Raw genomic sequence first — 12,860 nt, 5'->3', positions numbered from 1 at the left:
CACGTTTGAGAATTTTCTGGGTTTCTGGGTCAAAGCGTTACAAGAATTAAATAAAAACACACACCTGCAGTTTTTTCAGCTGTTTGTTGACAGTGGTGAGGTCCTGTCCCTGGTCCACGTAGGCCAGTTGACCCTCCAGCTGGCCCAGTCTCTGGTCCAGGCTTTCATAGCTCTGCACCAGCAGGTCTGCCTTGTTGGCCTCGAAGAGCTGGCGGGCTTTTGCCTGGGTGGTGCTCTCCAGATCCTGCCAGCACTCCCTGATCTCCTCCAGCTTCTTCCGGACCACCGGGCTGAGCTCCGGCTTCTCCTGGATCAGCTGCTGGCCCTCCTGGATGGACAGGAGGAAGGACAGAGGAAGTGGTGAGACGGAGGGAAGGCTTTTCATGGTTTAACAGGAACAGTAAACACCAAACTGTGAACCCCCAAATTAATATTTTTTTAATATTTGCTACAGTTGGAACTGGAAGCAGACAACACTGCAGGTCCATTTAAGCATTAAGTCATGTGTGCACAGGCATTCTGTTTTTAGAGACAATGGTGAGGAAAATCAAACTGTTTGACTGTGGGGTGAAACGTTCAATAAACCCGTCAACATCACAAACAAATGTGCAAATTGATTCAACTGACAAAGAACCAGATGAACCTGAATGAAATGCCAATAGGATTGGGAGGTGAAGTATCACAGCAGAGAAATTTATACTGCAAAGCATGAACAACATACACCTTGATAACTAACACTTCATGATACTTAACGTTCACTACTTCAAGGCAGCACATCCTACAGAACCACAGGTTAGAGTAGTAAAGCTTGTAAAGGGAGAGTTCACCTAAAAATGAAAAGTCAGCCATTATCTTCTGACCCTCACTAGAGGAGGTTCGCAGTAAAGCAGCATCGGAGAATCTCTCAAGCAATATAAGTTAATGGTGACCAGTTTTCAAACAGAAAAAAACAAACAGAAAAAAACAAACATAAAATGCCTCCATACTGCTTGTCTAAAGCCACGCTGATTTGAACAACGTCACGTACGCCATGTTTTTAGCCTAAATCTTCGCTGTAGATGATTAGCTTTGGGCAGCGTTCACATGCACATGCACACCATCTGTGTGCGTACACAAGTGAATGGCATGTCAGGGCTTCAGGAGACTTGGATTCTGACTTTGGGGTTGTTTTTTTCCATTTGACAAATGGACACCATTTACTTAAGTTGTCTGGGAGATTCTGCAGCACTGATTTCCTCCAGCAGTGTTTTGTGGACTTAAAAAACTATAAATCCAACCTTGAGGCGGCATGAGGGTGAGTATACAATGACTAAATTTTCATTTTTGGGTGAACTGTCCCTTTAACCATTTTTTCATGGCACATTTTCTTTATTAAGTTAATGTATAACTGCATAGTATCTTAATTACTCAAAATATAATATCACTAAAAAAGTGTGTTTTCAGATTTGGCAATCAAAAGCTGATGCCTGTTTGCCAGCCTGGCCACTCGTTCAGAGGTCAGTATTGAACCCAGGTCCAAACGTAACACTTCAGCTAAACACTGAACACACTTAAGCTACCAAATGTCACGCCAAAATCACCATGCTATATTAAACACAAGCTGGTATGATAAAAAACTCATTAAATGAGATAACTAGCACCTTAATCAGTGAATCTATGTCCCTACACGACACCTGGGAAGTATTAACATACGCTCACAGTCTTTAAGCATCTATTATCTTCATGTAATTCACCTTTTCCTCATCACTATGCAAATTTATGACAAAAGATACACCAAAACTTAAACAGATCATCTACTCTGATAACACGAGCTCATGAGATTTAGGCCAAAAGAGCAACTATGTTTCATTAGCTGTGATGTCCACATGAATGAAGTGAAATTTAACAGTTTATATTCATATAACTGTAAAATTAAGAAATAAAATAAGAAATAAACAGCTATAAATGGTGTATAATGGATTAGTTATGGACAAGGAAAGAGAAATGACACCATTTGTTGTACATACGGGGGTGAAATTTATACATTTCCAAGGTTGCAGCAAATTAATGTCAACACTGTGATTGTCCACGATTTAATAACTTAATAATAATAATAACTTTTATCTATATAGCGCCTTTAATACATTACATGCTGGTCAAAGTGCTTCACAGTGTGGCATTAAAAGCAACAACAATTTCACTAAACTTATCAGTTAAACTGATGCATTGAGAATAAGACACTGAAATACAGAGCTGTAATGATTAGTTGATTCATTCATCAAACAATCACCAGAAAATTAATTGGCAATATTTTTAAGAACTGACTGATTAACCATAAGAATTTGGATTGCTGACTGCACAAAACTCAGTCTCAGGCTCTGGGTAAATGTGACAGCTATTGTCCACAACTTGCTGACATTTCATAGATGACATCTAAATATAATTATGAAAAGGAATAAATCCAAAGTCTGTTTTTTTTGTTTTCTCTGTTTTATGAACAAATATTCACCGGATTTTATGTTATGGATAATTGTGTGCAGATACTGTGGAACTGGGTTAGGAGGTGTGTGTGTGTGTGTGTGTGTGTGTGTGTGTGTGTGTGTGTGTGTGTGTGTGTGTGTGTGTGTGTGTGAGTGTGTGAGTGTGAAGAGATTAAACCTCACCATATAAATGCCTCATAAATTACCTCACACTCCCCTTCCCCCTTCTCTCTCTCGCTGTCTTTTTCATATTTCTGCCTCCTTTTGTACCTCATCCTGAACCCCCTTCTTTACCCCCCCACACACAAATACACACACACAAATACACACACACACACACACACACACACACACACACACACACACACACACACACACACACACCATTCCTTATGTACACCTGCTCCCTTCCCTTTTTTTCTCCATTTAGCCTCCCCCACAGTGAAATCCTTCCCCCATCCATTTGAAATTCGTAATTTGCAGACTGTGTGTTTGTGTGTGTTAGAGGAAGAAAAAGAGTTACAGAAAAAAGGAACGAAACAAACAAAGAAAAACAAACAACGAGAGAAAGACAGAAAAAATGGTGGCTTATTTACCTCTTTGGCAAACTATATAACTGTGTAACAAACTCTACTTATTACTTACTTACATTATATAGTAACTAATAAAATTACAAAGTTATTATTCATACAGTGTCTGTATTCATCCCCCTTTTTTAAAAAGATAATGGCTGCTATCTTCTCTCATATTGGTACAAAAACTATCACTCCAGATCTATAAATGCTGTTCGTGTTGCAGCTATGCTTGTTGTACAAATGAGGAAATTATGAATTTTGGTCAGCACCTTAAACTTTGCTATGTTTAAAGGTATAATATATAGCATTGCCTTAAAATATATAGCATACCAGAGAACCTGGTTATTTTATTTTGTAATTTATTTCTTGTGTGTAAATATTAAACAAAAGAATTTCCCAATTAGAGATCTAAAGTGAATTAATGTAAGATGTAAACACCAGTCTGCCCCCAAGTCTCTCCTCATGTGTTATTTCTGTTTTTGTTTTACTTTTTCTCGTCTTTTTTCATTGTTTTTGTTTTCCTTTTGTCTGTTTTTGATTATTTTTATTGTTATCTAGATTCTGAATGTTGTTCTTTGTTTGTACATGTCTTTCTTTATAGTTGATCATATACAAAAAAAGATTTATGAAATTCTCTCAATAAAAAACATAACTTGCAATATATGTAATAAGTGTGTGCAGAGACTCAACCCGACAAATTTTTTTAGTAAAAAATACCAGAGGTGGTTCATAAAGGTGCTCCTGTAAAACCTGCTGGGTAACATATGCTACCAATGCTTTAGTTTGAAATTCATCAAATTGTATATAAGACCTTCAAATAACAAGAGATTTTGAAACCTGAGGAACAAAAAAATTACTGGACTGTTTGACAGATAACTGGTTATTCGGACCCATTTTTCTGCCCAAATTTTTCAGCATTTGGCACTTGGCGGGCAGTTATTTTAGACGCTGCCAAGACATCTCACCAAGACGGTAAAATAACTCTGCGCAGTGAGTCACCATCCACAGAGGACAACGTCCCTCCTGACTCACTCAGGTTATGATAAAATCTACAGACACAGAGAAGCCTGATGACTGGAAACTGGATGTCACAGGTGATAAAAAAGGTTTCTGGTCCAAACTCACAGAGGAAATCGCTGGTTTGGCGATGCTATGAACAGGTTATAAACATGAGTTGACAATTAATTACAATTCTTCTATGGCCATGTTTGGTTGATGGTGTTCATCTCTTTGACTTGATGCTGTCACAGATGTTTTATTTGTGTGCCCCCTGGTGAGGGAGTACTGCAACAGATAACATGCTGAACATAGACGCTTCTGTGCAGACTCATAGCTGCAGAGGCCCATGCCCCTGACATCGCACAAGCATTAACAAAGCTTAAAAGCTTCCTGAGATATAAATGTAATTCAGGGGCTGTATTCAAAACACTTCCTATTACAAGGAGTTGCTCCTGGTGAAATTTTAAGCATCACAACATTTTGTAAGGATTTTCCATTTAAGTTAAGAGTAGATACTGGTAAAAATAGGTTATTCACAAAGCATATTAGCCCTTAAGATAGAGCCTAAGGTGAGAAACTATTAGGAGGAGGGTGTAGGACTTTTAACAGGTTTAAGAGTTTATTAATAGTACAAAATGGTAGAAAAACAAAGAGGACAAATACTCTCAAAATGCCGAATGACTTTGAATAAATGAAACACAACAGATTAGATGTTTGGGATCAATGCCATTATGTAGTTACATAATAATAATAATAACTTAATCTATATAGATCTTAACAATGTTACAAAGTGCAAGGCCCAACACAATAATGCTAAAATGCCAGAAATGAAAGTGGACACAGCACTAAGATATCTGGAAAAATACAACAGTGCAGCCATGATGACTTGGGTCTGACACAACCTTCATCAGCAGAGTAGTCGCACAAACTATCACAGTGCTATCACAGTCTCATATTGTGACACAGGTCATTTCATTTCCACTGCATATCTGCACCTTGCAGGCTCACAGAAAGACATTCACGGGTACAGCAGGCTTCCCCCGTTAATATATCATTACTATTATTACACAAATATATACAGTACTAAAATTACCACCATGGTAAATAAATATAACAACTATCAGCATGTGAAATGGTTACATTATGTTTTAATAGAGACTAAATTTTCTTTAATCAATTCTGAGCTAGGGCTCCTTGCTGGGAATTTTTAGGTTAAGTTGAGTGTTCTCTCAGAATATTTATGCCTTTTAATTTTTCTGCCTTTTCAGCCTTCGTGAAGAAATGATCAGCATCACTTTGGAAATAAGAGAGAAGAAAGAAGCATGTTCATTGAAGATCTAAACTGAAACTGTCACAATTTTACACTGAATTCGGGAACAAGCAAAAGCTATTTTAATGATGTTGACTGCATAGTAATGATAAAGTCTGAGTTATTGCTTTGCACAAACAAGTAACTACAGCAGGGGTTGACATTAGAAGAAAACATTAAGAGAAAAGGCATGGATTTGTTCATTCGTTTAGTCTATAATGGAGGCATCATTTACTCTGGAAATATCGTGCCCAGTGGCAGACAGAATGGAAAAGTGAAAGCGAGGCTTATAGGGAACCAGTCTATAAGTGGATGCTGTTGTTATAGTACAGCCATCACACTCAGCACTCAACATTTACTTCATAATGATAAGTAAAAGCAAAAGAAAAAAGTTGTCCCTTTCCTCTTAAAGCAAACTAGAGATGACTGGGGCTGTAAGAGGCATCACTCAGGTGTAAATGTGTGTAGTTACCTTCACACACACAGAAAATAGAGAGGAAATTAAAAGCTGTACAGCAAGCTACACTACTCCGCTCACTGTCCTGTGATTTCCAGTGTTAGTGCGTTACGTCAGCTTTCATTGTGGTGTAGCGTTTCCCTGGCTGCTGATGCATGCCGTCCTCTGCGGTAAGTGGGAGAGCTGCGTGGGCTCGAGCAGCTTCACCCACAGGCTCAGAGCTGCTACTCCACACTCACAAATACTCAGTCTGCAGTTCAAAGAGGATCATGATATTCTCCTGCTCATGCAAACAGGATCTACAGAGACCTCAGAGCAACCTGATCCCAAACGAATCCATGTCCAACACATAATTACTGTATGTTCTTTTAAAGTTTAAGTGACATTGAACTGTTTTCACACATGTAGATCTGCTAGTGAGTAAGTAAATCACCAACCTACTCTCATTAGCATAATCTTGCCTTGAGCTTGGAGACACAGAAATCTTTCACTGAAAAGCTGCATTACAAACTGGGAGCATTAAGTCTGAGTGACACTGGTGTTTACCAGCGTCACAGTCTGACAAAACACAATTTACAACAAGCAATACCCTACAAAGGTCCCAGCAGAGCCAACAACCTCTCACACAGTATGCAGCAAAATTCAGTGGTTCCCACAGTGTATTATAAAAATAGTGACAATGCAAAAAACCAACACACAGTGAAAATGTCAGTCAGAACCTGTTCAACCCGAACCCAGAGTCAGTTTCTCAGTCTGAAACAATCAGTCAGAGTGAGACGTCTCCTCACACTTACAGCTTTGTAACACAGAGCCCGAAACTCCAGCATTACCTCGTACTCTGGTCCAAAGTAGGCGGCAGGCTCCCGGGTACAGACAGCCAGGGTGATGTATGGATCGTTGGTAGGTAAATGATGCTGTGATCTGAGGATGACTCAGATCTGCACTGCAAAGACAGGCGGACTAACAAATGGCGGACCTTTTTTACGCACATTGGGCAATGCCTGCCAAACTGGCATGTGACGATTTCCACAGTGAAACACCGCAATGGATGCTATCATTGTTGTTTTGTTTCTGTTACGTGTGCTCCCACCCTGGCTCATAAACAGCCTATTATATCCTTATGTGCGACTAATGACATGCTAATAGCCAATCATTTCACACGTGTGTTGTTTGGTTGCCCCATCAACACATGAACAGAAATGAGAGCAGATAAAACAGGGTGGGGTCAGCGTGCTGGTGTGGCCGTTTTTTAGATTCTTTAAGTCGGACAACAACTATCAAAGGATGAGGGGCTCCTACATTTGGAGAAAGCTTGGAGTAGAACTGCTGCTCCTTCACCTCCAGAGGAGCCAGCTGAGGTGGAGGAGCTGGAAAGTATTTCTTAAAAGACAAACTTCATGCTCAGCCTACCGCCACCACGACCAAACCCAAATATGGATGTATGGATGATCAGAAGCTGTTGTGTGGAAACTGCAGGAATAATGTCCAGGCCAAGCTGCTCCCATTCTTTGGAGTACACTAGAGCTGCAACGATTAACCAAATAATCTTTTATTAGTCAGTTATTAAATGAATCGCCAGCTATTTTGATAATCAATTAATTGGTTTGAGTAATTTTTTATGAAAAAAAGATCAAAATACTTTTTTCCAGTTTCTTAATGTGAATATTTTCTGGATTCTTTGCTCCTTTATGACAGTAATTTGGATATCTTTAGGTTGTGGACAAAACAAGACATCTGAGGACGTCACTTTGAGCTTTGGGAAACACTAATCGACATTTTTCACCATTCTGATAGAATGACTGTAAAGGCAAATATTAGAACAGCTAACTAAAAACAGCAACTGAGACAGTCTAGTAAACTAAGAAAATTGCATCACTTTGCTATAAGTATCACTTATTTATGGAATATCACGATATATTGATTTTGAAATTCTAAGATGGTATCTTGTCTCCCATCACAATAACGATATATTGGCTAGCCCTACTTTCAAGCAATAATGATAAGAAAGGGCTGTAATTGAAGATGATTCAAATGCTAAGACAACATACGAGCCCAAACAAAATGAGTAAGAACCAAATCAAGCAGAAGAAACAGGTGAAGTAAAGAAGAACAGGAAGGATACTGAGGACTGAGGACTCCTGACAGAACACTGACGCTAACAGTAACAGATGGGTCATCCTCATTCTGCTGTCTGGTCTGTATATTACAGCAGACATCTGCTCCTGAGCGGCACTGCCGGCACTCTGCTGGTCACTGTGTCTGTCACACCGAGGCCACTGCAGCTATTGTGTCAATATTGACTCCACGTGTGAATAATCTGCTCGTGCGACTGAACAGCAACAACTGCTCATTACTTCTCAGGTAACAGCCTTCGAGCTTTAAATGAAAAATTGGTCACATTTTTCAAGTTTAGACTATATTCTGTTCAGAGTGCAGAATGCAGTGGCACAGAGTAATTTCCTGAGGGAAGTCCCCTCGTAAACAGGAAGTAATGCACACAACAGAAGCAATGGCCATCCATACTACACACAAACTAATGAATACATTGATCATATATGTTGATAATGAATGCATACATTATTATAGATGATTTTTGAGTGTGCTGTTGATGCAGACTATTCTCCCTGTGGTACAATTGGCAAAAAAGTGACAGAGTGTTATAAAGTCACATTCCAGTCTTGCGGTTTGATTGACATCCAACAACACACATTATTTTTTATTAGCAGCCAATAAAATGTCAAAGTATGTTCTTTCTTTCTGGTGTACTAACTGCTTAAACGATGTACTACAATGATTTTATAGTTTTTATGATTGCATTCCTCATTTTTATAATGTCTGTAGTTATAACTTTATCTAACAGGGCATGTATAATATTTTACATCTTTTTTAATTGCAATTTACATCTTTTTATTGTATTCTAAATGCCTTTCTTGTGGCCATTTTTCATACACATGAGCTGACCTTGCTTGTCAGCACAGCACAGCAGGGGTTTGCATTTCTATTTCCAAAGGGCCACCTGCTTGAAGGTGTGTCTTTAACTGAAGATGAAGCTTGAGGAAGCTTGGAATAAACACATTGTTTCCCTGAATTTTTCACAATAAAAGTTCACTGTTGTTTTGTTATTTAAACCGCAGCCCACTTGGAGGCGGGTCGGGCTCGCTTTGGCCCCACTCCAGTGTAGGTCCATCTCGGCTGCTGCTCGGTGCAGCTTGGCACAATAAAAGTGGTAATGGAAATGCAAATCAGCGTGGCATGGTGTGACTTGGTGTGGCCAAAAGTGCCAGTGAAAAAAGGGCCATTATTGTTTTGCGATGTATTCAAGTTGATTTTTGCAGCATTTTTTGAGAAGCTACTGGTGGCTTGATTTCAACTTGTTACCAAAATGCAAGAGGAAGTAACTGGAAGGAAAACAAAATGTCCAAGAAAACAGTCCTTTTTTTTAGCCAACAGTAACCTAAAGTAAATTTCTCACCAAAAACACGTATACTGTAAAAGATTAAGAACAATTTACCCACACCTCTATACCAATTATATTTTTTTAATTTCATCCCAGTCTGGTTCACTACTCATGTTGTTACTGCAGCACAGAGATACAGAAAAGGCAATCATCAGTTGTCACCCACACAGAAGCAGCCTGCTCTGGCTAACAGAGCAGAGGTGAGAGAGATATGCACTTAGACACACACACACAAACACACACGCACACTCACTCACACACACACACACAGCTGGAGATGACATATTTTCCAGAAGGTGCCCAGCTAGAGGCAGAGATGGGCGCTGTCCCATCTACCTAACAAGTGCCCTCCTCTCCTCCTCTGTGCTGCTGTAAAAGCATCATTCTGGCTGGAGGAAGAAGAAGATTGAACCTTTTGTTTCTTATTTTGTTTTTCTCAACCCCCTGAGTGTCTTTTTGTACTGAGAGCTCCAGAAAGCTCAGAGTGCTCCAGGATCTGGGAGGACAAAACACTGCTCTTTTCATTTCACTGCACTTTTTTTTTACCTGATATGAACTTCATGCAAGTAAAGAAAGAGTTAAAGACACTGTGTGCTGGTTAACTCACACCAATTAAGTTTAAACACAAGAATAATAATTTGTTCAGAGAATAAGATGCTCACTGTTACGGGTTACTAATCACATTTGATTTGTTTTAAAGCTTGCTGGAATAAACAAAATATCAAGCTAACAGATTTGGGTTTAAATCCCTCCACTGTTTGTGAATGCCAGTCAAAGCAGAGCTCTTTTGGGAGGATAAGAGTCTTAACAGCAGGGTTGCTGTGCAGACAGAGAAAGCTCCTATATAGTATCACCGTGAGACATATTGAGGTCAGATGATCAGGTGTGGATGCCAATGCTTTTGGTATTGAGGGAATGCCCTTGCAACACCTGTAGCTGTTGAATGCTAGAAAATAATTCTGGTGTCTGAACCAAATAGTGCAATGCAAGCAAAGCATGAGATACCGATTTAACTGCAGATATGAACAGAACAGCCTAATATAATTTAAAAAAACAAGTGGAAATACATTGTGGAACACAGAGTGGCAGAGCGGGCCTTCAGCTCTCTGTGGGTGGATTGACAACTCACTACTATATCTCTATGGACTACTACAACTACTGCAGAAACAAATCAAAAACATTAAATTCTTACATATGTGGAAAATGTAGCTACTTTAAGTGTATATGCTAAATCAGAGCAGCTTTTAACAGACCATTTAGACAGATAAGTCCTAAAATCAGTTTTAAATCAGAAAACAAAAACCTGACTTTCAGCCTTCTCTGTCTTCCTCAGTATCACTGTTTCTGTCTAGTCCAAATCTATGTCCTTTACTGGCATGAATCAGTGTTTCCAAAGTATCTAAATAAAACTGGAATTGATTGAAAGAGAATAAGAATAAAACGGCACATCTCTGTCTCAGTTTACCATTTGTTCCCAGTGAGAGTGCTGGTATCATCACTGCTCCATTGATGTTCTCACCGCACATACCTCCACACCCGCCCACACACACACACACACACACACACACACACACACACACACACACACACACACACACACACACACACGCACACGCACACGCACACGCACACACACACACACACACACACTCCCTCATTTAGGCACACACTTTCTCACATACTGCAGAGCCAGCACAAAACTACAGGTCAAAGCTTAATGCGGGGTTTGTGAGCGAGGCAGCTACATATATAGTATCAGAAAGGAACATCAGATAGGTGCAATAACATGCATCTATAATTGAAAAAATCTTATGTGTAATTATTATTTTTATTATTATTTACTTAGCTCTATTGGTGGCGATGGCAACAACTATATCTCAACAACCGAGCCAGAAAATTTGGTGCAGACAATCTTGGTCTAAACAGGATAAATACTAATGATGCTGGTGATCCTCTGTGTTTTTATCGAGCACCACCAACATGCAAAAGTTTCCAAAGATGTACAAAATTCCAGTTAATGACAGAGTATTTACAGCATCGGCTGTAAATTAAGATGAATGCTCATGTTAGCATTAGCAGGCTAACAAGTTAAATCATTTTAGTATGCTTACCATGATCACATGTATGCATCATAACCTTTGGCATGTAATGTTTAAAACCCCATATGCATAACATTATGTGATAAATTTTCCAGCAGTGGTTAACATACATGTCAACAAGCTAAATGTAGACAATGTAAAATGTGTTATTGCGTGTGCATGGAGATACTAGGTTTGTTCAGTGTTTTATTGTTTCCTTTCACCTGCCCAGGGACTGCAGATGGAAATTAGCTTGTAAGCTAAATCTGGTACAAAACATATTTTCTCTTTTCTTCTTGAGACTCCCGATACAAATAATAAGAAACTAAACTAATAATGTTAACACACTAGCACTAACATTAGCTGTGTTTTGACATAACTGTTAAATTTAGCATGTCAGCTTTAAGCACAACAGAACCTGAAGCTGAGGCTAACGAAAACTAGATGCAAGTCAAGGTGAAATAAAAAAAGCCTTTATGGTCCTTTCAGATCACATCCCTGGTCATAATGTGCCCCTATATAACAACATATGCTGTATTAATTCCTTTGTATTCTTACATCAAGGATCAAGGATAAAGGATTTAGGAACACACATAACAAAGTTGAGTCCATAGAGATAGTTTTAACATGTAAATGTAAACTACATCAAGCCTATTCACAGGCTATTCACAAACTATTCATGTCTTTACTATTGTGTGATACAACACAGAGAGAGTCAGAGAGTGCAATGAGGGCAGCTGGGGCAGAGACTGTCACTCTTAATGAGTTAATGAGGTCGATTAATTATCGAGGATAACGTGAGAAAAGGGGACTGGAATCACAAGCCCACCGGATTTAGGCGAGCAACTGCAGAGGGAGGAAGCCGTTTTCACTGTGCACTCACACACTCCCCCACACACACTCGCATACACAAACAAACACAATCTGCTGCAACTGAAGCAAATCACCCGTAACAGCCAGCAGCTTCCATTTGGTCTAAATCACTGCAGAGTTACATTACAGACATTACAGAATGACGAGGCGTGTGGTGTCTTAACAACCAATACGTCTTCGTGTTGCAGCATGCAGACTACTGTTACACTGATTATTAACTTCGTAAATAAACAGAAATTCTACTCTTGTATCTGACCATTAATCTTTCTGCTTTGAGTTTTGTACAAATGTTTTCACTCAGGTCATTTATTAATTCACAAACATTATCATAGCTTCACGTAAGAGATATAATCATTATATATTCAGATTTGTTTATCTGGCTGTTGAGGAAGCCCAGTCATCCTGCAGCGACAGAACAGCAGATTATTGATTAAACAATGCATTACACATTCAGAACATTGCAAACCTCAGCTGATTAGATTTGGCTCTCTTTACTACGCTACATTAACACCTACTGTCGTGGGCTGAATCTCAACACTCTAAAGCAGCTTTCTGTGCTCTCTTGGTCTGTGTCTTACATCACTTCCTGTTAAATCACAACATGTTTCCTGTCCCCTCTGAAGATTGAGATGGGGGGTGGGAGAAGGGGAGGG

General features: G+C 39.2%; 1 protein-coding gene across 1 annotated transcript in view; it reads right to left on the bottom strand.

The window, feature by feature from the left end:
- sptbn4b (spectrin, beta, non-erythrocytic 4b) overlaps positions 1–12,860 on the bottom strand; it is a 105,199-nt gene that overhangs the window by 23,155 nt on the left and 69,184 nt on the right. The window contains exon 26 of the mRNA XM_084717527.1: positions 65–328. Coding sequence (XP_084573653.1) covers positions 65–328 — 264 coding nt within the window. The remainder of the gene's footprint in view (positions 1–64; positions 329–12,860) is intronic.

Source organism: Lutjanus erythropterus, chromosome 4 (assembly GCF_056507025.1).
Source record: "Lutjanus erythropterus isolate fLutEry1 chromosome 4, fLutEry1.hap2, whole genome shotgun sequence".
Classification (NCBI taxonomy): Eukaryota; Metazoa; Chordata; class Actinopteri; order Lutjaniformes; family Lutjanidae; genus Lutjanus; species Lutjanus erythropterus.
Note: the sequence above shows the minus strand (reverse complement) of the source record. Positions and strands in the feature narration are given on the sequence as shown.